Source organism: Perissodus microlepis, chromosome 23 (genome assembly GCF_051167445.1).
Source record: "Perissodus microlepis isolate ML-2025 ecotype Zambia chromosome 23, ASM5116744v1, whole genome shotgun sequence".
Taxonomy (NCBI): Eukaryota; Metazoa; Chordata; class Actinopteri; order Cichliformes; family Cichlidae; genus Perissodus; species Perissodus microlepis.
Window position 1 is genome coordinate 15,918,124 of NC_140482.1, and position 24,436 is coordinate 15,942,559.

Sequence of the window (24,436 nt, forward strand, 5' to 3'; positions counted from 1 at the left end):
CCCAATCCAGAGTTCTTCCTCAAACTGTCACGGTGGCACGGAGATTTTTATAGTAGAAGAGCTACTTGCTGCTTATTCAAGGTGGGTTTGTGCTTCTTCATGGTGGTTTTATGACAGAGATAAGCAGGAAAAACGTGTGTCACTTCACAGCGTGTGTTTTAAAACTGCACTTCCGGTATCGGTATTTTTTTTGACAGCTCGAGGGGGTTTGAGGAACTCTAAGGTAGCCTAACTTATGCTTTATCATTACACAGTGATGACGTGGTTGCTTGGTAATTGTAACTGATGTTTAACTTACCCATAAGCATAACATGTAAACAGCGTTTTTCACTGAATGACCTCTCCCAGCTCACAGTCACAGCATGACAGGAATGTGTGCAGATCCAGTCTGACAGTTGCTGTTGTAGGAAGTGTATTGATATAGTCATGTGTAATCTGTGCATGTAATGTTAATCTGCTGACTGTGTTCCTAATTAATGTGTGTAAGGAGTACAAACTCCCAAACAGTGTTACCTAGATTGGAGTTTGATTTTCTTTTATTTTGAAGGTCTGATCATTTTAAATTAGATCAAATATACACCTCTGCACAAGTGACTGATATAATACAGAGTAATAGTTAAAACTGTATAAATATTTTTGACAGTAATACCTGCTGGGAATTTGCTCACAGAGGTGTTTCTCCCTCTTTACACCGCAGGTGCGTCTTTGGTCCTCTGTCCTCATGACTCAGGTCTTCGTTTACGGCACTCTGAAGAAGGGGCAGCCCAACAACTACCACATGTTCGACAGCAACAATGGAAAGGCCGAGTACCTTGGCTTGGCGTTCACCACCCAGAAATACCCGTTAGTGATCACCACTGAGTACAACATCCCTTTCCTGCTCAACATCCCTGGCCAGGGTCACCGAGTGCACGGGGAGATCTACAAAGTGGATGACCAGATGCTGAAATTCCTGGACGACTTTGAAAGCGTCCCAACGTTGTACCAGCGGACGGTGGTCCAGCTGGAGGTGAAGGAGTGGGTGGGGAAGACGGAAGGAGAGGAGATGCTGTCACCGGGGAGCATCACAGAGGTGTTTGTGTACATCTCCACGGCGTACGAGCCAGAATGGCCCTCGCTGCCGTGCTACGAGAACTACGACTCAGAGGGAGCTCACGGGCTCAAATATAATAAGGAAGAAAAGCTATAAAGGGACTGATCTCACCGTGCTGACACAACTGACAAATGGACCTCTACGTGGTGTTAGCAGAACAGGTATAGAAGCTCTCAGGAAAACAACACCTGGACATGGGTGCTGTTTCCTGTCGTGTGTCGAATTGAAAGAAATCACAAGAGAAATTAATTTTAATAGCAGATAGGCAGGCTTACAATCAAAGTAAGGATAGTGTAGAGAAGGAAAAGGGCACACTGTGCCACTGAAAGTTGCATATTAGTGATGTTGTTTACAAATTTGGTTTTATTTTTATGATTTATAATCATCTGGGAAGCATTATGATCAAACTGGAAAGCTTTTATTTTGGCGTATTGCTGTAACATGAATTGTATCTCTAACGCTAAATATTTTGGTTGGATGTCTGCTATGACACTACCGGTTTAAATGCTAAACACATGCACTTTTAATAATGCAAAGATACAGCACTTACTGTAGTCGTATATGCACATCCTTTCACATGTTGTGATTTGCTGCACTGTAAACACAGGTACTGGCCATCTAGTTGGCCCCATGGACTAAGGCCCGGCCACCAGATGCACCGTCCTCGGGCCTGGCTCCAGGGCAGGGCCCGGGATAGGTAACCCTATCCCGGGCAGGGTAAACCATTCCCTCGATGTTTTCCTCATAAGGGTCATCTAGTTTTTCACTAATGTGAAAATATTAATAGAAAAGCTGATCTGCAGTTCAGTAATTGCACATGTATACTAAATATAAGCTGTATGGGCAACGTTCTCTGAACCACGTGCACCCATTTGTCAGCAGCTAGCTTCCTCTTACAGGGTAAAAGCTTTGTTTTAGAAACTGACAAACCTCCATGTCCCTGAGAAAATCACTCCAGCCTGATGCTGTGCACCTAGAAGAATATACTCCAAACCTTTCTCAGAAAAATGAAGATATACTGTCAGATCAGCTTATTAACACTGACTTTGTACAGTTTACTACCGTTAACTTCCAGGTGAAGCTAATGTGTAAGTGCCTTCAACCTGCATTCTTTTGAATGGCCAGCCTGTGCTTCATAAAAATGTGATTGCATAGAAGTCTGTGAGGAAATGACCCAGCTGCTTACTTGATTTATGACCTCACCAAAGAGTTTTTTGATGAGTGTGTGGTCTCAAAGAAAGTCTTATTTAATGGCATCTAGGTTAAGAAAGGCTTAAAAGATGGTTGTCAAACACAAGGCCCAGGGGCCAGATTCAGCCCGGCATGTGGGCTTTGGAAAGTTGTAAAGCTTTCCACAATGAGAAAGAGCTCAGATTCCTTTCCTGTTCCTTTTTAAAATTTCTTTTCATTTACTACGGTAGAAAAAATGATTTGCACTATAAATGTGTAGTTAAATGTGTTTATACTGACAGAAAGGAGATTTTCACTGAGTTTGACACTCTAGGCTTAGAGCATTTATATTACACAGATATGAACTCTGATTTTATACTAATCTGCAGACAATGTGTTTAATATTTACTTCAGCACATCTTTGTTTACCTCAAAAATAAAAATTCACCCTGATTTTTTTTGTATGATCTTCCATGTGCTGTGTTCATCCCCTCTAAGGGATAAACTCAATAAAAAGAGAAAAAAATAAATTTTTGTATAAGTTTCATTTTGTTCCATATGAACACAATCTATTTTAAAATAGTAAATGGACTGGTTCTTATATACCGCTTTTCTACTCATCTGAGCACTCAAAGCGCTTTACACGACTTTCACCCAAGCACATTTTTCTAAGTGCTTTATAGCTAACATTCACACTCCGATGGATGCATCGGAGAGCAATTTGGGGTTAGTATTGCCCAAGGATATTTGGCATGCAGACTAGGGGAAGCCAGGAATCGAACCACCAACTTTCCGATCAGTAGATGACCCGCTCTACCACCTGAGCTACAGGAGGAAGTTATCCCAGAAAGAAGTAAAGCAAGTGTGTAAGTTCATCTCTGAATGTTTGTAAACAGTAGCGGTTTTAGATACGGGCGACACGGGCGGTTGCCCGGGGCGGCATCACAGGCATGGCAAAAAAAAAAAAATGCTCGTACTCGTGCTGCCCCGACGTCAGCCAGCGCATATTGGGAATGGCATAGACACTGATCGGTTTTCTATCGCCCATTTGCTGGGAGTAAAGGCGCCCTTCGTTTGCGAGGTGCGCCTGCTGCTTGCGGCGCAGAGACCAGAGGGCGGGGCGGCGGGGAATTCTCTGACCTGCTGGAGCAGCATCTAATAACCAACTCGCAATAAAACAAAATAAAAACAAACCAACAAACACGAAAACACCAGACATTATAATACAGACTTATAATTTGCACCGATGTTTTTTCGAAATTCTATACACGAAAAGTGAGCGCGAGAGCCCTCGGTGCGCCTGCTTGCTGCCGAAGTCAAAGTAAACTTTATTGTCATCTCCACTACATACAGTCCAGTATATAGAGAGACGAGACAACAAGGCTAAGTAAACAAACAATATATATAAGAAGAGTAAGAAAATAAATATACACTTTAGGACCAGGGGTAAAGGGATCAATAACAATTTAAAATTTACAGTTTGATGATTCAAAGTCTTACACACAACCCGTAGAAAGGGGAGGGGGCCCCTGCTGCTTCCAAATAGAGCACATTTCATTTATAATGTTGTAAATCCAAGCCCACTATGTATTCATGATTTGAATCCTGGGTTGTGTGAAATCTCAGAAATGCACCCTAGACAAAGTGAATCTGTGAACTAAGGCGTAGGTCTGTTAGGTTATGTTGTGTTGATCCTTGGGTTGGGGGATGGGTGTTCATACTGGAGTGCAAAATTAAAACCAGTGGAAGATGGACAAGAAAAGTTCAAAGCCATCAGGCCCTCAGTTTAGAAAAATGAGAAAAGAAGAGTAGGAGAAACGAGCAAAAGATACAGGTAAGCAGATGTGTCATTGGATAATGGCAGGTCATCCTGAAACAATCAGAATCAGAATACTTTATTAATCCCTAAGGAAATGATGTGGGTTACAGTTGCTCCAAGAAGAAATGGTAAAAATAGTAACAGTAACAGACTAAACTCCAAACAATACATTATGTTACAGATTTTAATATTAATTAGTCATTGTCAATTGTTGATTTGTCTTGTTCTCATTGTATGACGAATTAGGATGGCTGTTTGGTAGCCGTTTGCATACAATGCATACTCTCTCTCTCTTCATATGTGTGTGTGTGTGTGTACAACAGTTTTATGTTAATGTACAATCCTTAATATGTTTTGTGTGTGTCTGGGGGGGGGGGGCGCCAGAGGGAGTGTTCGCCCAGGGCGCCAAACAGGCTAGGACCGCCACTGTTTGTAAAGCATTCCCGTGTTAAGCTTTACAACCGATATATGGAGCGACTGCCTCTTCTCTGCCGATAGGGTATTAACAGGGAAAAGGTGGCACAAAGACATACTTTTCTTTCTTATTCTCATTTAAAATGTCTAGCTTTTAATAAAAAATTATCCGAATCTTACACCCAAAGTTTTAATCTGATGTAAAATGTATAGAAGTCCATTACTGTATATAGTAACTATTAAGTCTAATATACCCTAGTAAGCTATACTAGTTTTTCCTTTGGGAAGGTACGATCTGTGCAGTCTGCAATTCTTTTGAAGAAAGATGTTGAATCTATTTAATTATTCTTGAAAAATAATTTATTTCTGTGCATTTTTTTTCACACTGCATCAAATTAAAGTTGATTACGTCAATTAAGCATCATGAGGTGGAGGGTGGGTGGTTCCCTTTTTTTTTTTTTTTCTGCTGGGAGTTTTAGAACCCTATTAGTTAGGTTGCTTACTCTTTAAAATACCAGAATAGGGAGGATGGAGTAGGTTTAAGTTTATTAGATTGATCAGTATTGCTGAACTATGAAATATTTTGGGTGCAGTGCATTTTTTGCATACAGGTATAACAGAATAGCTTTAGTGGTTTTTTTTTTACTTGAGTATGAACTTATACAAAAAGCAGCAAGACACTTAAAAAAAAAATTTTATTGATTAAAAAATACACTATATCGGATTCATATCGGTATCGGCAGATATCCAAATTTATGATATCAGTATCGGACATGAAAAGGTGGTATCGTACCATCTCTAGTCCACATGCACACAGCTTTCTACATAAAGTTTATTTCCAATCTTAAGACACTTTTCATCCATTTCAGAAATATAAAATATTATAAAGCACCGGCCAAATATCAGTGAACCAGAGGAGTGCTCGGAGAAAGTGAGGCCAAAGGGATTCAGACCCTTCGCCCACGCTCGGGTACGCCTTTTCTCTCGCTTTGGTGGAAGAAAAAAATAACACAATGTGGCGCTCCAGGTTGACAAGGACAAATGGAAAAATTACACATAGAATTACATTGTGGATGACTGCAGACAGTTTTTGCTAATCAAACACTAATGGTGTGGAAAGTGTGTAATAATAGGGTGAAGAGAGAAGACCTCTGAGTGGAGTCTGTGTAAGGATTCAGAGGTAATAATTAGTGTCCGCTTGTGCAGCTGGAAGAGTCTTTCCTGGTGTTTGTGCAGTCGAGATCTTCACTCAAGAGAATATGAGGTGGAGGTGGAGGAATCAATTCAAATTTATTTGTATAGCGCCAAATCACAACAAAAGTCGCCTCAAGGCGCTTCATAGGTACAGAGAAAAACCCAACAATCATATGACCCCCTATGAGCAAGCACTTTGGCGACAGTGGGAAGGAAAAACTCCCTTTAACCAGGAAGGAACCTCCGGCAGAACCAGGCTCAGGGAGGGGCGGCCATCTGCTGCGACCGGTTGGGGTGAGAGAAGGAAAACAGGATGAAAGACATGCTGTGGAAGAGAGAGAGATTAATAACAGATATGATTCAATGCAGAGAGGTCTATTAACACATACTGAGTGAGAAAGGTGACTGGAAAGGAAAAACTCAATGCATCATGGGAATCCCCGGCAGCCCATTGCAGCATAACTAAGGGAGGATTCAGGGTTACCTGGTCCAGCCCTAACTATATGCTTTAGCAAAAAGGAAGGTTTTAAGCCTAATCTTGAAAGTAGAGATAGTGTCTGTCTCCCGAATCCAAACTGGAAGCTGGTTCCAAAGAAGAGGGGCCTGAAAACTGAAGGCTCTCCCTCCCATTCTACTTTTAAATACAACAAGTAGGCCTGCAGTGCGAGAGCGAAGTGCTCTAATAGGGTGATATGGTACTACAAGGTCATTAAGATAAGATGGGGCCTGATTATTTAAGACCTTGTATGTGAGGAGCAGGATTTTGAATTCAATTCTGGATTTAACAGGAAGCCAATGAAGGGAAGCCAAAACAGGAGAAATATGCTCTCTCTTTCTAGTCCATGTCAGGACTCTTGCTGCAGCATTTTGGATTAAATGAAGGCTTTTCAGCAAGCTTTTTGGACATCCTGATAATAATGAATTACAGTAGTCCAGCCTGGAAGTAATAAATGCATGAACTAGTTTTTCAGCATCACTAAGAGACAGGATATTTCTAACTTTAGAGATGTTGCGCAAATGGAAGAAAGCAGTCTTACATATTTGTTTAATATGCGCGTTGAAGGACATGTCCTGGTCAAAAATGACTCCAAGGTTCCTCACAGTGTTACTGGAGGCCAAGGTAATGCCATCCAGAGTAAGAATCTGGTTAGATACCATATTTCTAAGATTTTCAGGGCCGAGTACAATAACCTCAGTTTTATCTGAATTAAGAAGCAGAAAGTTAGCGGCCGTCCAGGTCTTTATTTCTTTAAGACATTCCTGCAGTTTAACTAATTGGTGTGTGTTACCTGGCTTCATGGATAGATAGAGCTGCGTGTCATCTGCATAGCAGTGAAAATTTATGCTATGTCTTCTAATGATGCTGCCTAGGGGAAGCATGTATAATGTAAACAGAATTGGTCCTAGCACCGAACCCTGTGGAACACCATAATTGACCTTAGTGTGTGAAGAGGACTCTCCATTTACATGTACAAATTGGAGTCTATTAGATAGATATGATACAAACCACTGCAGCGCAGTACCTGTAATACCTACAGCATGTTCTAATCGCTCTAATAGGATATTATGGTCGACAGTATCGAACGCTGCACTGAGGTCTAGCAGGACAAGCACAGAGATGAGTCCACTGTCAGAGGCCATAAGAAGATCATTTGTAACCTTCACTAAAGCTGTTTCTGTGCTGTGATGAGCTCTGAAACCTGACTGAAACTCTTCAAATAAACCATTCCTCTGCAGATGATCTGTTAGCTGTTTGACAACTACTCTTTCAAGGATTTTTGATATGAAAGGAAGGTTGGAGTTTGGCCTATAATTAGCGAAGACTGCTGGGTCTAGAGATGGCTTTTTGAGTAAAGGTTTAACTACAGCCACCTTGAAGGCCTGTGGTACATAGCCGATTATTAGAGATAGGTTGATCATATTTAAGATCGAAGAATTAATTAATGGCAGGACTTCTTTGAGCAGTTTTGTAGGAATGGGGTCTAAAAGACACGGAGGTTTGGAGGAAGTAATTATTGAAGTTAACTCAGAAATATCAATTGGAGAAAAAGAGTCTAACTTAACATCAATGGTACTAAGAGTAGCTGTAGATAATATTACATCTGTGGGATGATTATTGGTAATTTTTTCTCTAATGATAAAAATTTTATTTGTGAAGAAGTTCACGAAGTCATTACTAGTTAACGTTAAAGGGATGGTTGGCTCAAAAGAGCTCTGACTTTTTGTCAGCCTGGCTACAGTGCTGAAGAGAAACCTGGAGTTGTTCTTGTTTTTTTCAATCAGTGACGAATAGTAACATGTTCTGGCTTTGCGGAGGGCTTTCTTATAAATCAGCAAACTATTTCTCCAGGCTAAATGATGATCCTCTAAGTTTGTGACAAGCCATTTCCTCTCCAGCTTACGAGTCATCTGCTTTAGGCTACGTGTTTGAGAATTATACCACGGAGTCAGGTACTTCTGATTTGAGACCTTAGTTTTCACAGGAGTTACAGTATCCAGAGTCATACGTAGTGAGGAGGTAAAATTATTAACAAGATAATTGACCTCTGTTGGGGTAGCGTTCAGATAGCTGCTCTGCTCTATGAGCATTGAAGATGATAACAGCGGGTGGATCATATTCTTAAACTTAGTTACAGCGCTTTCAGAAAGACATCTACTGTTATAAAGTCTACTCTCCACTGCTGTGTAATCAATTATTGTAAACGTAAATGTTATCAGGAAATGATCAGACAGGAGAGGGTTTTCAGGAAACACTGTTAAATGTTCAGTTTCTACGCCATATGTTAAAACAAGATCTAGAGTGTGATTAAAGTGGTGGGTGGGTTCTTTTACATTTTGAGAGAAGCCAATTGAGTCTAATAACAGATTAAATGCCATGTTGAGGCTGTCATTTTTAGCATCTACATGGATGTTAAAATCACCCACAATAATAAGTTTATCTGAGCTGAGCACTAAATCAGATAAAAAGTCTGAGAAATCAGACAGAAACTCTGTGTAAGGCCCAGGTGGACGATATATGATAGCAAGTAAGACTGGTTTCTGAGTTTTACAGCTGGGGTGGACAAGGTTAAGCATCAGGCTTTCAAATGAATTAAAAGTCTGTCTTGATCTTTTGTTAATTAATAGGCTGGTGTGAAAAATTGCTGCCACACCGCCCCCTCGGCCTGTGCTTCGAGATTTCTGGTAGTTAGAATGACTCGGGGGTGCTGATTCATTTAAACTAACATAATCATGCGGTTGCAACCAGGTTTCTGTAAGGCAGAGTAAATCGATTTGTTGATCAATTATTAAGTCATGTACTAACAGAGACTTGGAGGAGAGAGACCTAATATTTAATAATCCACATTTAACTGTTTTACTCTTTGGTTCAGATGTGGATACTGTAGTGTTCTTTCTTTGTAATTGTTTATGTTTAAGTCAAACATCTCTGTGGAGATGTTTGTTTGTTTTTTTTGGGGGGGGGGGGGGGTAGCAGGGGGGGGGGGGGGGGGGTAGCAGGAGGGAAGCTGCAGAGAGGCGTGTAGAGCCTTAGCCTTAGACTGCAACTCTGCTTCCTGCTCCCAACTCTGGATAGTCATATTTTGGGGGGCTGAATAAATTTGTCCATATTTCTAGAAATGAGAGCTGCTCCATCCAAAGTCGGATGGATGCTGTCTCTCCTAACAAGACCAGGTTTCCTCCAGAAGGTTTGCCAATTATCTATGAAGCCCACATCGTTTCTGGGACACCACTCAGACAGCCAGCAATTTAAGGAGAACATGTGGCTAAACATGTCACTCCTGGTCTGATTGGGGAGGGGACCAGAGAAAACTACAGAGTCCGACATTGTTTTGGCAAAGTTACATATCGATTCAATATTGATTTTAGTGACCTCCGATTGGCCTAACCGGGTGTCATTACTGCCAACGTGAATTATGATTTTATTGAATTTACGTTTACCCTTAGCCAGCAGTTTTAAATGTACTTCAATGTCACCTGCTCTGGCCCCTGGAAGACAATTGACTATGGTTGCTGGTGTCTCTAGCTTCACGTGTCTGAGAACAGAATCACCAATTACCAGAGTTTGACCTCCGGCGGGTGTGTCGTCGAGTAGGGAAAAACGGTTAGACACATGAACAGGTTGGTGGTGTACCTGGGGCTTCTGTTTAATACTATGCTTCCTCCTCACCGTAACCCAGCCGCCCTCTTTCCCCAGCTGCTTGAGGTCTGCCGGGGAACAGCTAGCGCGGCCTACGCTTTCTTCGGCTGCACCAGCTACAGGGGCCTGGCTAGCTACGGGTGAATGAAGGGTGCGAAGCCGAGTCTCTAATTCAGTAATCCTGGCTTCCAGAGCTGCAAATATGCTACATTTGTTACAGGTATCATAACTGCTAAAGGAGGTAGAGGAGTAGCTAAACATCTGACACAATGAGCAGGAAAATGCAGGAGGGACAGGTGAAGTAGCCATGGTGCTAACGAGTCGGCTACGAGCTAAGCTAAGCTAGCTAAACAGTACAGAGACAGTGAGTGAATACTTTGGCTATAAATTAGGTAGTGAGTACACAGAAAGTGTGCTTCGGATGAAGCACGTGAAGGTTATACTATGAAACAAGAATGTATTTAAACGTTTTTAATGAAATTGCTATGCAGATAAGCTACTCAAAAACACCACTGTGTTTGAGCAGGAACAGGAAGTGATACTCTACCGCAGAGTGAGCGAACACCAAGTGGAGGAATCATCAGTAAAGGTCTTTCCTGGTGCTCAGCAGTGATCGGCTAGTAGAGCAGGTTGCGCTCCGGATCACCTCCATCCACCTGGTGGGAAAAAAGGATTTATATCAGTAGATTCAAACATTGATTGAAATATATCAAACATCACAGAAGTTCTGTTTGAATAGTCCGTTTACTCCACCTTATCTAATTTAGGGCCATAGGAGGGGCAGAAGCATATCCCAGCTATCATAGGGCGAGAGGTGGGGTGCACCCTGGGAAGGTTGCAAGTTGGTTACAGGGCTAAGGAGACTGTTTGAATAGTGTTACTGTTAATATTCACTTTTTAAAATACTTAATGCTTTCCGTAGTTGGGTTTACTCACAAAAAGTTCTGTTAAAATAATTTAAATATATAATGCAATACAACTTGGTAAATTGAACTAGACAGAAATTGACTTTTGCATTTAAAATGAAACAATTTATCTGAATTTCAGAAGAGTGCCCAGACTATAAGCAGTCTCTTTCCTGTAGTTTGTAATTGTTTTTTCTAAACCTGTCTATTGGACCCACACATAGCATGTAGAAATGCCTTTCAGCTGTTCAAGCGTCAGATTAAATTTTAAGCCTTTATTTACAAGTGCTCTTTAAATGAGTGTCACTCTCTTACCATCTGTGCTAGAGAGAAAATCTAAATGTTTCAGAAAGAAGAGAAGATGAGCTTTATATTTATAACATGATATTCAGTGTATCACGCTAGCACCAAGGTACTAGGGTGATCACAAGGTACTGCGCTCTGAACACATATAGTAAATGCATTTCCAAATATTCCTAAAAAAAAAGATTTAATTTTGATTTCAATTTTCCAGGCTTTAGATGACGTCTGAGACCACTGCATACCCATATGAGTTGCCACTCACAGCTTAGACACGTCCTAAGGCATATTTTGCTTTATTTTCTATTTTACTGTAAAAACGGTGACAATTTAAAAAGTCAGCATCAAGCTGTGGAGTCGTTCTGGACATTAAAAAGATTTAAGGAATTTATCAAACGTCGTAAAAGATGGATGTAGCTTCAGAGAGTCGGATTAAAAAAATAAAAGGATGGTTTAAGTTGAAGCATGTTGTAACTAATTGCATTTCTGCATTTGCCTCTATTACTGTACACCCACCTCTCAAAGGTGTACTCGCTCTCTGATCTGAAGTAGCAGACGTGAGACTTGAAGTGGAGTTTGAAGACGTAGTCCTTGTGGATGTTTTCTGACTCCGATGGGACGGTGACAGAGCAGCCCAGCAGAGGGAGGCTCGCCAGAGGGTAGTCATCCTGCACATGAGTCGGAAGAGGGAAACATCTGTTAATACAACCTCTACTATTGAACTGATCAGAGTAACCGAAACTACATTCTGTGGCTGCGACTGCACAAATTCAGTCTAATTCAATCAGTGTTGGGGAGTAACGGAATACATGTACCGCCATTACGTATGTAAAATACAAAATATGAGTAACTGTATTCCATTACAGTTACTGTTTAAAAAGGTAGTATTCAGAATACAGTTACTTTGTTGAAATGAATGGATTACACGGTGGTATTTTCCTGTTTCTGTCACCTCTCTATTTTTGGTTTCCACCAAAACACACATTATGAGGCTTCTAATGCCTGGGTCTCAATCTTGCAGCCCATATCACCTCTACTTGCGGCCCGCATAATGACGTGAAGAAATATTTTAAAAAATTATATATATGCGCGGAATAGTTTTCTATACGAGATCACTGCAAAAAGTGTAGCCTTACCTATTGTCCACCCTACTGTTACTCATTTTATATTAAGATTTAAACATCTAGTTGGTTTTGGTATGGCGAGTAACCTTCAGTAAAAGTAATAAATCACACAGCAATAGTACATTCATGTAGTTGTAAAAAGTATGATAATATATTAAGCAATCCAAAGTATTCAGAATACGTTACTCTCATTGAGTAACGTAACGGAATACGTTACAAAATACACTTTGGGCCTGTATTCTGTAATCTGTAGTGGAATACATTTTAAAAGTAACCATCCCAACACTGAATTCAATAAATTTTAAAGACACTATCAGCTTCCCACTTTTAATTATCAAGTCAAACCATATCTGTGTATTTGCGCTGTAACTGCCAGTGTTTTCCTTCTCGTCTTACCTGGTGTGACTTGTAGAAAAACAGACTGAAGTTGGTGAAAACCACCCAGAGTTTCTGCCAGCCATTGCTGTTCTTAAACTTCCTTAGCAGGTTACCTGAGAGCTGGTTCTGCGAGGGCGACAGAAGAAAGGAGAGAGCAAAAAGCAAATGGATAAAACATTCAATGATGACTCGATGCAACACAGTGTTAGTCTAACTGGATGTTAAAACGGAGGAGATTATGGGAAAGTGAAAGCCATCAGGTCCTGTCAATGTAATATACTCATGTTGAAATTTAGCGTGAGCATCAGTAGTGCAAAAAATGCATAAATATTTGCGAATTTTAGGACAAAATTGTTTTACTCATTTGTCATAAGCAGACTAAACATCCTGCAAACTACTTACATTGATTTAGATATATGTATTTATCTTATTTATTATAAGAGTCATTTATTAATTTATTTCTGATTTGTATAGCTAAACACGTTTGCAGCTGTTGCAGTACCTCTCCAATCCAGCAGGTGTCGCTAAAAGACAGGCTGTGTTTTCTGTACCAGCAAACCAGCAAAGCAAGAGATGCGGGCCCCTGAAGTCTGCTGAGGGGCCTCATCAACTCACTGGCCGCACTACTGATGGCCTCTACCAATGTTAGTGCACACAGATGCAGAAATAGAGATACAGATGAACGCCGATGGAGAAAGACAAAAACAGATATGAGCAGAAAGAAAAGACACAAAGGACATCGGGGCAATGGTTCTTTGAGCACAAAGAAGAAGAAGACAGAACAGCGGTAAACAAGTGGGACACAAACAAGCAGTTGGACTCCAAAGTCAGAGGTGGGAAGGAAAAATGGGGAATGTGGCAGGAGAAGAAAGACGAACACAAACACAGCAATGGTACCTCCACAGCTATGCTAAAGTCCACCATGGACATGCTGGTGTTGCCATGCCATCAGATGTGCATGGACTGAAACCTATATCAGCTGCCCAGCTGAGGGAAGACGCAGGTTGCAGGTTGCCAGGCTACAGCAGAACTAATTAATGACAAAGTTTGTGAATTTTGCCAATACTAAATGACTTATTTCTAAGGTAATTAATGACACATTTCATTAAATGTTTAATGATGTATTCAATGTTTAATGGTTTATTTGTTTGTTTGCTTAATTTTAGATTTCAGTATAGTATAAAACCCTTTTTTCTGGGTCCTTTCCCACAATGCAATTTTTTTCTTTAGCGCACTTTAGCGGCCTCTGTTGTTTCCGCCTTTATTTGAAGCACTTCCACGCATGCACCGTCCTTGGCACGTCCTCAAACTGTTACGGTGGTTCATTTTTACAGCAGAAGAGCTACTTACTGCTTATTCAAGGTGGGTCTGTGCTTCTTTGTGGTAGTTTTATCACTGAGAGCCAAGCGGAAAAAAGAGTCACCGAGTGCACGGGGAGATCTACAAAGTGGATGACCAGATGCTGAAATTCCTGGACGACTTTGAACGCGTCCCAACGTGGTACCAGCGGACGGTGGTCCAGCTGGAGGTGAAAGAGTGGGTGGGGAAGACGGAAGGAGAGGAGAAGCTGTCACCAAGTATAATTATAAAGAATAGCTAAAAAGAGTTATAAAGGGACTCAATCACCGTGCTGACACAACTGACAAAATTGACCTCTACGTGGTGTTAGCAGAACGGGTGAAGAAGCTCTCAGGAAAACAACACCTGGACATGGGTGCTGTTTCCTGTCGTGTGTCAAATTGAAAGAAATCACAAGAGAAATTAATTTTAATAGCAGATAGGCAGGCTTACAATCAAAGTAAGGATAGTGTAGAGAAGGAAAAGGACACACTGTGCCACTGAAAGTTGCATATTAGTAATGTTGTTTACAAATTTGGTTTTATTTTTATGATTTATAATCATCTGGGAAGCATTATGATCAAACTGGAAAGCTTTTATTTTGTCATATTGCTGAAACATGAATTATATCTTTAATACTGAATATTTTGGTTGGATGACCCTGAATCCTCCCTTAGTTATGCTGCAATAGACGTAGGCTGCCGGGGGATTCCCAAGATGCATTGAGTTTTTCCTTTCCAGTCACCTTTCTCACTCACTATGTATTAATAGACCTCTCTGCATTGAATCATATCTGTTATTAACCTCTGTCTCTCTTCCACAGCATGTCTTTTATCCTGTCTTCCTTCTCTCACCCCAACCGGTCGCAGCAGATGGCCGCCCCTCCCTGAGCCTGGTTCTGCCGGAGGTTTCTTCCTGTTAAAAGGGAGTTTTTCCTTCCCACTGTCGCCAAAGTGCTTGCTCATAGGGGGTCATATGATTGTTGGGTTTTTCTCTGTATCTATGAAGCGCCTTGAGGCGACTTTTGTTGTGATTTGGCGCTATATAAATAAAATTGAATTGAATTGAATTGAATTGAATTGAATGTCTGCTATGACACTACCGGTTTAACTGCTAAACACATGCACTTTTAATAATGCAAAGATACAGCACGTACTGTAGTTGTATATGCAAATCCTTTGACATGTTGTGAATTGCTGCACTGTAAACATGGGTACTGGCCATCTATCCATGCATCCATCCATCTTCATCCGCTTTATCCGGGGCCGGGTCGCGGGGGCAACAGCCTAAGCAGAGAAGCCCAGACCTCCCTCTCCCTAGCCACCTCCTCTAGCCCGAACAGATGCCCGAACCACCTCAGCTGGCTCCTTTCGATGTGGAGGAGCAGCGGCTCTACTCTGAGCCCCTCCCGGATGGCTGAACTTCTCACCCTATCTCTAAGGGAGAGGCCAGCCACCCTTCGGAGGAAGGTCATTTCCGCCGCTTGTATCCGCGATCTCGTTCTTTCAGTCACTACCCAGAGCTTGTGGCCATAGGTGAGGGTAAGGACGTAGATCGACCAGTAAATTGAGAGCTTCGCTTTTACGCTTAGGTCTCTCTTCACCACGACGGACCGGTGCAGCGTCCGCATCACTGCAGCCGCAGCACCAATCTGTCTGTCGATCTCCAGCTCCCTTCTCCCATCACTCGCGAACAAGACCCCGAGATACTTGAACTCCTCCACTTCCGGCAGGAACTCATCCCCGACCCGGAGTGGGCACTCCACCCTTTTCTGGCTGAGAACCATGGCCTCAGATTTGGAGGTGCTGATCCTCATTCCCGCTGCTTCACACTCGGCTGCGAACCGTTCCACTGCGAGCTGGAGGCCATCACCCGATGAAGCCAACAGAACCACATCATCCGCGAAAAGCAGAGATGAGATTCTGAGGCCGCCTAAGTGAAAGCCCTCTGCCACTTGGCTGCGCCTAGAAATCACGTCCATAAAAATTATGAACAGCCCTGGTGGAGCCCATCACCCACCAGGAACGAGTCCAATTTATTGCCGGCAATGCGAACCAAGCTCTTGCAACAGTTGTATAGGGATCGAATGGCCCGTAGCAATGGGCCAGACACCCCATACTCCCATAGCACACCCCAAGGGACACGACTGAATGCCTTCTCCAAGTCCACAAAACACATGTAGACTGGTTGGGCAAACTCCCATGCGCACTCAAGTATCCTTGAGAGGATAAAGAGCTGGTCCAGTGTTCCATGGCCAGGACAAAAACCGCATTGTTCCTCCTGTATCTGAGGTTTGACTAGCGGACGAACTCTCCTTTCCAGCACCCTGGCATAGACTTTCCCAGGGAGGCTGAGGAGTGTGATCCACCTGTAGTTGGAACACACCCTCCGGTCCCCCTTCTTAAAAATGGGGACCACCACTCCGGTCTGCCAGTTCAGGGGTACTGCCCCTGATCTCCACGCAACATTGTAGAGGCGTGTCAACCAGGACAGCCCTACAACGTCCAGAGCCTTCAGGAACTCGGGCGGACCTCATCCACACCAGGCGCTCGGCCACCAAGGAGTTGTTTAACTGCCTCAGTGACCTCGCCCCCGGAAATTGACGGGTCATCCCCCTCATTCTCAGATTCTGCTTCCTCCTCGGAAGACGTGTCAGTGGAATTAAGGAGGTCCTCGAAGTATTCCTTCCACCGCTCGACAATTTTCTCAGTTGAAGTCAGCAGCGCTCCACCAGCGCTCCTGGGATGAGAAGGTTTGTTCCCTAAGGCAGCGGTCCCCAACCTTTTTGGCGCCACGGACCGGTTTATGCCCGACAATATTTTCACGGACCGGCCTTTAAGGTGTCGCGGATAAATACAACAAAATAAAACTAGTACCGGTACCGAAAAAAAGAAGATTTATTCATAACACACGTGAAAAGACCCAGGAAAACCGAGTTAACGATAAAAACGATAACAAAATAACGCTGAAAACCGATAAAAACCCTGAAAACCATACATTTCACACCTGAGCCTCAACTCTCGCGGCCCGGTACCAAACGACTCACGGACCGGTACCGGTCCGAGGCCCGGGGGTTGGGGAATGCTGCCCTAAGGTACAGAGAACAAACCCTCTCATCCACCGGGAGGAACCCCAACGTACAGGCAGCAAGCCGAGTGGATATTAGAATACCCACCCTAGCCCGCCGCCTTTCACCAGGGGCAACTCCAGACTGAGACAGAGTCCAGCCCCTCTCCAGGAGACTGGTTCCAGAGCCCAAGCCATGCGTAGAGGTGAGCCCGACTATATCTAGCCAGTACCTCTCAACCTCACGCACTAACTCAGGCTCCTTTCCCACCAGAGAGGTGACATTCCATGTCCCAATTGCCTGTCTTGGTAGCCGGGGATCAGTCCGCCAGGGCCTCCGCTCCAGGCCGCCGCCCGGCACACAATGCACCTGACCCCTACGGCACCTCCTGCGGGTGGTGGGCCTGCAGGAGGATGGGCCCATGTCCCCTTTTCGGGCTGTGCCCGGCTGGGCCCCATGGACTAAGGCCCGGCCACCAGATGCACCGTCCTCGGGCCTGGCTCCAGGGCAGGGCCCGGGATAGGTAACCCTATCCCGGGCAGGGTAAACCGTTCCCTCGATGTTTTCCTCATAAGGGTCATCTAGTTTTTCACTAATGTGAAAATATTAATAGAAAAGTTGATCTGCAGTTCAGTAATTGCACATGTATAGTAAATAATAAGTTGTAGGGCCAACGTTCTCTGAACCACGTGCACCCATTTGTCAGCAGCTAGCTTCCTCTTACAGGGTAAAAGCTTTGTTTTAGAAACAGACAAGCCTCCATGTCCCTGAGAAAATCACTCCAGCCTGATACTGTGCACCTAGAAGAATGCTCTGCAAACCTTTCTCAGAAAAATGAAGATGTACTGTCAGATCAGCTTCATAACACTGACCTTTTAAAGTTTACTACTGTTAACTTCCAGGTGAAGCTAATGTGTAAGTGCCTTCAACCTGCATTCTTTTGTATGGCCAGCCTGTGCTTCGTAAAAATGTGATTGCATAGAAGTCTGTGAGGAAATGACCCAGCTGCTTACTTGATTTATGACCTCACCAAAGAGTTTTCTGATGAGTGTGTGGTCTCAAAGAAAGTCTTATTTAATGGCATCTAGGTTAAGAAAGGCTTAGAAGAGACCCAGGGGCCAGATTCAGCCCGACAGGTGGGCTTTGGAAACTTTTAAAGCTTTTCACACTGAGAAAGATCTCAGATTCCTTTTAATTCTTTTCATTTACTACAATATAAAATGGACTTGCACCGTAAATGTGCAGTTAAACGAGTTTACACTGACAGAAAGGCGAGTTTTACTGGTCCCACTTAAGATCAAAGCTGATTGTATGTTGCTCATGATGTAAAATGAGTTTGACACCCCTGTCTTAGAGCATTTATATCACACAGATATGAACTCTGATGTGTTTAACTGTTACAGTCCACTTGTCTTTGATTACCTCTGAAATAAAAATTAATTCCTGATTTCTTTTGTATGATCTGTGCTGAGTCTGTCCCCTCCAGGGGATAAACTTTTATTCTGCTTTGTCATAAGCAGAATAAACATCCTGCAAATTACTTACACAGATTTTTACATATGTATTTATCTTCTTTATTACAAAAGTCATTTATTAATTTCTTTCTGATTTCTGATTTGGGGCAATCGTTCTTTGAGCAAAGAAGAAGAAAACACAGTGGTAAACAAGTGGGATACAAGTAGTTGGACTCCAATGTCAAAGGTAGTAAGGAAAAATGGGGAATGTGGCAGGAGAAGAAAGACGCGCACAAACACAGTAGTGGTACCTCCACAGCTATGCTGAAGTCCACCATGGACACGGTGGTGTTGTAATGCCAGCAGACGTGCACGGGCTGAAACCTATATCAGCTGCCCGGCTAGGGCAGCTGATCTGAATATTAATTACAGGAGGGCAATTAATGACAAAGTTAATTAATTAATATATATAATTAATTTTTCATTAATAATCTTATTTCCCACATAGTTAGTGAAAAATATTGATATTTAATGATGTATTTAATGTTTAATTGTTTATTTCTTTGTTTGTTTTTTGCTTAATTTTGACTTCAGTATAGTATTAAAAACCCTTTTTCTAGGTCCTTTCCCACGATGCCCTTGTTTTCTTTGTCACTTTTGCGCCCTCTGTTGTTTCCGCCTTTATTTGGATTGCTTCCACGCATGCGCCATCCAGAGACAGTAGTGACGGCTCTTTCCAGGAGAAAAGTAGTGATGGGCAGATGAAGCTTCATGAAGCACTGAAGCTTTTCATCCATTTGGTTCACCCCAGTGCAAAGCTTCTTGAAGCTTCATTTGTTCTAGTAGGACACCTACTGGACGTAAAAATATTATTTGGCATGAATTTGAAGAGTGTGGCCTTTTGCACACAACCTGTAAATGTCAACAACAAAAGGAGTGTGTAAAACATGTATATTGTAGTGATGGCAGTATATCTGTGAAGGTTCTCAGTCATCCAGGTCATCGTAGTCAAAGGAGCTTGCAAAGAAAAGCGTCTGGACTTCTTTAAGTTACTTGAAGACGTTTCACCTCTCATCCGAGAAGCTTCTTCAGTTCTAAGGTCAAATGGTGGAGAGTCCCAGATATAAACCTAGTGGGAGTATCCCCCCACAGAGGGACAAAAGGACCCCCTGATGATCCTCTAATCGCCTGAGCCAAGGTGTGAAAGCGGGTGTGGGTCCCAATCAGCCAGAGTTTCGGGTGTGTTCATTGTGAAACCTGGCCCCACCTTATCATGCGAATTCCTGAGGTCAGATGGCCCAGGATGTGAGTGGGCGTTAAGGCGTCTGGGAAGGGATCTCAAAACTGGATTATAGATGGCAGAGAGTTGGTGTCGTAAACCCCCGCCTCTGTTCAAAGATGGTCGCTCACAGTGGACATAGATGGCTTCTTTCACTCCTCTTTCAAACCATCTGTCCTCTCTGTCCAAAATGTGAACATTGGCATCCTCGAAAGAGTGTCCTTTATCCTTAAGATGCAGATGGACTGCTGAGTCTTGTCCTGTGGAGGTGGCTCTTCTGTGTTGTGCCATGCGCTTGTGAAGTGGCTGTTTGGTCTCTCCAATGTAGAGGTCTGGGCATTTCTCGCTGCACTGTACAGCATACACCACATTGTTAAGTCTGTGTTTTGGCGTTCAAAAACTGGTTCAAAAACTGGTTCACCCGAAAGACAAAACGCCAAAACACAGACTTAACAATGTGGTGTATGCTGTACAGTGCAGCGAGAAATGCCCAGACCTCTACATTGGAGAGACCAAACAGCCACTTCACAAGCGCATGGCACAACACAGAAGAGCCACCTCCACAGGACAAGACTCAGCAGTCCATCTGCATCTTAAGGATAAAGGACACTCTTTCGAGGATGCCAATGTTCACATTTTGGACAGAGAGGACAGATGGTTTGAAAGAGGAGTGAAAGAAGCCATCTATGTCCACTGTGAGCGACCATCTTTGAACAGAGGCGGGGGTTTACGACACCAACTGTCTGCCATCTATAATCCAGTTTTGAGATCCCTTCCCAGACGCCTTAACGCCCACTCACATCCTGGGCCATCTGACCTCAGGAATTCGCATGATAAGGTGGGGCCAGGTTTCACAATGAACACACCCGAAACTCTGGCTGATTGGGACCCACACCCGCTTTCACACCTTGGCTCAGGCGATTAGAGGATCATCAGGGGGTCCTTTTGTCCCTCTGTGGGGGGATACTCCCACTAGGTTTATATCTGGGACTCTCCACCATTTGACCTTAGAACTGAAGAAGCTTCTCGGATGAGAGGTGAAACGTCTTCAAGTAACTTAAAGAAGTCCAGACGCTTTTCTTTGCAAGCTCCTTTGACTGATGGCAGTATACTGTGTATATTTATACTGGCAGTATGGAAAATGATTATTTGGAAATGCTTAAAATGGAAATGATCATTTACTGTGAGGTGAGGTGTGGTTGGGGTGTGGACAGCAGTTGTGCTTTTGTAACGTTGAGGTATGGACAGCTACACACTGAGGCCTCAGTCCTGCCTGTTCACATTTTATTCTGTAAAAACTAAATTTTCACTGCTTTTATGACCTTTTAGTGGGGAGAACATAGCTAGGATTTAATGATTTAACAAATCTTTTAAATCCTTTGTCCTCCACAATGCTAAATGGCTAGGAGTCCTCAATCACCATGCTAACCAGGTCTTCATCTATTTGAGATTGTTCTCCTGAGGAAAGACAATAAAGACAAAGCACAAATATAAATATCACACAGGTAACTTATTACAGTTGTATAATATTGTTATATCATTTAGTAACATTACGGCATGCTATATTATCATGACATTTGATGGCTCACCTGGTCTTGCTCCACAATCGGTGCTCCCCTTATTCTCATGCAAAGCTCTGTAGTGCCTAAGCATGGATGAGGTGTTGTTGTTATATCCCAGCTCCCTGGCACATAGCAAACACTTCACCTTGTACAAAAGTAAAGCCGCTGAACATAAATTGTATTGCACCATCAGTATTATGAAAATACATCTTCTGTAGAAATTTACATACCTTGTTGGGAGGAATAAAATCAAAATGTTCCCACACAGGGGAGGACATCCTCCTCTTCTGAGCTGGCTCCATTCTCTCCTGACTTTCTCTCCTCACTCTCATAAACCTCCAAACTGTCTCCAAACTCTCACTAACCGCAACTCTCCATCAAACACCTACATTTTGAATGAAGTCTGAGGGGTTTATATCGCTGTCATAGCTCGCGGCAAAGTTCGAACCGCTTCATGAACCAGTCACGTGGTACAGCCGGGCAGCGAGGCTTCGGACGTCATCATTTTCAGCTCCTCCCATAAATGAAGCAAGCCTCGATACGCGCATCGCGGAAACGCCCCCTCAATTACTCGACACAAGCTTCGAAGCCTCGATACAGAACGTCACATCACTAGAGAAAAGCTACTGCTTATTCAAGGTGGGTCTGCGCTTCTTTATGGTAGATTTATGACGGAAAAAACGTGTGTCACTTCACAGCGTGTGTATTAAAGCTGCACTTCCGGTATCGGTATTGTTCTTACAGCTCGAGCAGGTTTGAGGAGCTCTGAGGTAGCCTAGCTTATGCTTTTTCATTACACAGTGATGATGTGCTTGCCTGGTAATTGTAACTGACTGTTAACTTACCCATAAGCATAACATGGTGTAAACAGCGTCTTTCACTCATATACTGTCATTGAATGACCTCTCCCAGCTCTAACACTAAAGTATCTGTCCGATTATCTCTCACCCTGTTAATCATTGAGCACGTACTGTACTTTATATTAATAACCAATCCAAAGAGATCCAGTCACGACAGGTCCAAGTTCACAAGTCACAGCATGACAGGAATGTGTGCAGATGCAGTCTGACAGTTGGTGTTGTAGGAAGTGTTGTATTATAGTCATGTTTAATCTGTGCATGTAATGTTAATCTGCTGATTGTTTTCTGTCACGGTACTGGGTCGTGTGACCCAGTGTTTGAGTTTTATGTATTTTTGTATTCATTTTTGATCTAGTTAATTTCTAGGTTGCTGTTTAGTCCTTTATTTCTTAGTTGTTTCTGTCATCTCCCCCTGTACTCAGTCTCCCTGGTTCGTGCGTCTACCTGTCATGTTTCATGTCTATGTGGTTATGTTAAGTTCATGTCATGTCTGGTGTTCTTTGTTCATTGTAGTTAGTGTTACTCTCCCCTGTATTGTCATTATGTTTCATAATCAGCTAGTCAGCTGTGTTCTCATCTGTCTCCGCCTCATGTGTGTATTTAAGTCCTCAGTCTTCCTTTGGTCGTCGCCGTGTCGTATGTGTATCAGTTTAAGTTCACTCCCGTCTCCTCGCCTGTGTTCGCGCCTGGGTCCACCACACACTCTCCACAAGGTCTGCATCCGCTGGCCGTGACAGCTTTCCTAATTAATGCGTGTAAGGAGTTCAAATTTCCAAACAGTGTTACCTAGATTTGAGTTTGATTTTATTTTATTTTGAAGGTCTGATCATTTTAAATTAGATCTAATTTGCACTTCTGCACAAGTGACTGATATGATACAGAGTAATAGTAAAATTGTATAAATATATTTTTGCCAGTAATACCTGCTGGGAATTTGCTCACAGAGATGTTTCTCCCTTCTTTACACCGCAGGTGCGTCTTTGGTCCTCTGTCCTCATGACTCGGGTCTTCGTTTACGGCACTCTGAAGAAGGGGCAGCCCAACAACTCCCGCATGTTCGACAGCAACAATGGAAAGGCCGAGTACCTGGGTTCGGCGTTCACCATCCAGAAATACCCGCTAGTGATCACGACCAAGAACAAAATCCCTTTCCTGCTCAACATCCCTGGCCAGGGTCACCGAGTGCACGGGGAGATCTACAAAGTGGATGACCAGATGCTGAAATTCCTGGACGACTTTGAAAGCGTCCCAACGTTGTACCAGCGGACGGTGGTCCAGCTGGAGGTGAAGGAGTGGGTGGGGAAGACGGAAGGAGAGGAGATGCTGTCACCGGGGAGCATCACAGAGGTGTTTGTGTACACCACCACGACGTACGAGCCAGAATGGCCCTCACTGCCGTGCTACGAGAACTACGACTCAGAGGGCGATCACGGGCTCAAATATAGGCATAGAGAAGAGCGGGACTGATCTCATCATGCTGATGCAACTGACAAATGGACCTCTACGTGGTGTTAGCAGAATGGGTGAAGGAGCTCTCAGGAAAACAACACCTGGACATGGGTGCTGTTTCCTGTCGTGTGTCGAATTGAAAGAAATCACAAGAGAAATTAATTTTAATAACAGATAGGCAGGCTTACAATCAAAGTAAGGATAGTGTAGAGAAGGAAAAGGGTACACTGTGCCACTGAAAGTTGCACATTAGTGATGTTGTTTACAAATTTGGTTTTATTTTTATGATTTAAAATCATCTGGGAAGCATTATGAGTAATATATGGCCAGCCTGTGCTTCATAAAAAAGTGATTGCATAAAAGTCTGGGAGGAAATGACCCAGCTGCTGATCAATGTGTGGTGTCAATGCCATTAAACAAAACGCATTGTGTCATTTGATACCCCTGCTCTTAGCAGTTCTGTCAAACATAAGCTCCGGGTGCTAGATTCAGCCCAGCAAAGGCTTCCAATTTGACCAACTGGGTGGGCTTTGGAAATTTTTATAGCTTTTCACACTGATAACGATCTCAGATTTTTAAAATTTCTTTTCATTTACTACGGTAGAAAAAATGATTTGCACTAGAAATGTGTAGTTAAATGTGTTTATATTGACAGAATGGAGATTTTCACTGAGTTTGACACTCTAGGCTTAGAGCATTTATATTACATAGATATGAACTCTGATTTTATACTAATCTCCAGACAATGTGTTTAATATTTACATTCTGCACATCTTTGTTTACCTCGAAAATAAAAATTCACACTGATTTTTTTGTATGATCTTCCATGTGCTGTGTTCATCCCCTCTAAGGGATAAACTCAATAAAAAGAGGAAAAAAAGACATTTTCATA

The 24,436-nt window shown here is 42.8% G+C and overlaps 3 protein-coding genes across 6 annotated transcripts; 2 read left to right on the forward strand and 1 right to left on the reverse strand.

Annotated features, from left to right (window-relative positions):
- Window positions 1–2,777, forward strand: LOC146361079 (gamma-glutamylaminecyclotransferase B-like). Its single transcript, XM_084922557.1, has 2 exons — window positions 1–81; window positions 698–2,777. The coding sequence occupies exon 2, from the start codon at window positions 722–724 to the stop codon at window positions 1,187–1,189; it is 468 nt and encodes a 155-aa protein (XP_084778683.1). The 5' UTR covers window positions 1–81; window positions 698–721; the 3' UTR covers window positions 1,190–2,777.
- Window positions 1–24,428, forward strand: LOC146361078 (gamma-glutamylaminecyclotransferase-like). 3 transcript variants are annotated; one of them, XM_084922554.1, is made up of 3 exons: window positions 21,786–21,874; window positions 22,701–22,850; window positions 23,068–24,428. In XM_084922554.1, exons 2-3 carry the CDS (start codon window positions 22,845–22,847, stop codon window positions 23,560–23,562), a joined length of 501 nt encoding a protein of 166 aa, XP_084778680.1. In that variant the 5' UTR covers window positions 21,786–21,874; window positions 22,701–22,844; the 3' UTR covers window positions 23,563–24,428. The 3 variants fall into 3 exon arrangements, with proteins under 3 accessions (XP_084778681.1, XP_084778682.1, XP_084778680.1); XM_084922555.1 differs by lacking the exons at window positions 21,786–21,874; window positions 22,701–22,850 and adding an exon at window positions 1–81; XM_084922556.1 differs by lacking the exon at window positions 22,701–22,850 and having other exon boundaries at window positions 21,700–21,874.
- Window positions 5,217–13,476, reverse strand: LOC146361080 (FERM, ARHGEF and pleckstrin domain-containing protein 1-like). 2 transcript variants are annotated; one of them, XM_084922501.1, is made up of 5 exons: window positions 13,433–13,476; window positions 12,554–12,661; window positions 11,550–11,701; window positions 10,376–10,484; window positions 5,217–6,015 (listed from the first exon to the last, which is right to left on the reverse strand). In XM_084922501.1, exons 1-4 carry the CDS (start codon window positions 13,463–13,465, stop codon window positions 10,409–10,411), a joined length of 369 nt encoding a protein of 122 aa, XP_084778627.1. In that variant the 5' UTR covers window positions 13,466–13,476; the 3' UTR covers window positions 5,217–6,015; window positions 10,376–10,408. The 2 variants fall into 2 exon arrangements, with proteins under 2 accessions (XP_084778627.1, XP_084778628.1); XM_084922502.1 differs by lacking the exon at window positions 5,217–6,015 and having other exon boundaries at window positions 9,171–10,484.
- Window positions 24,429–24,436: the final 8 nt, after the last annotated feature.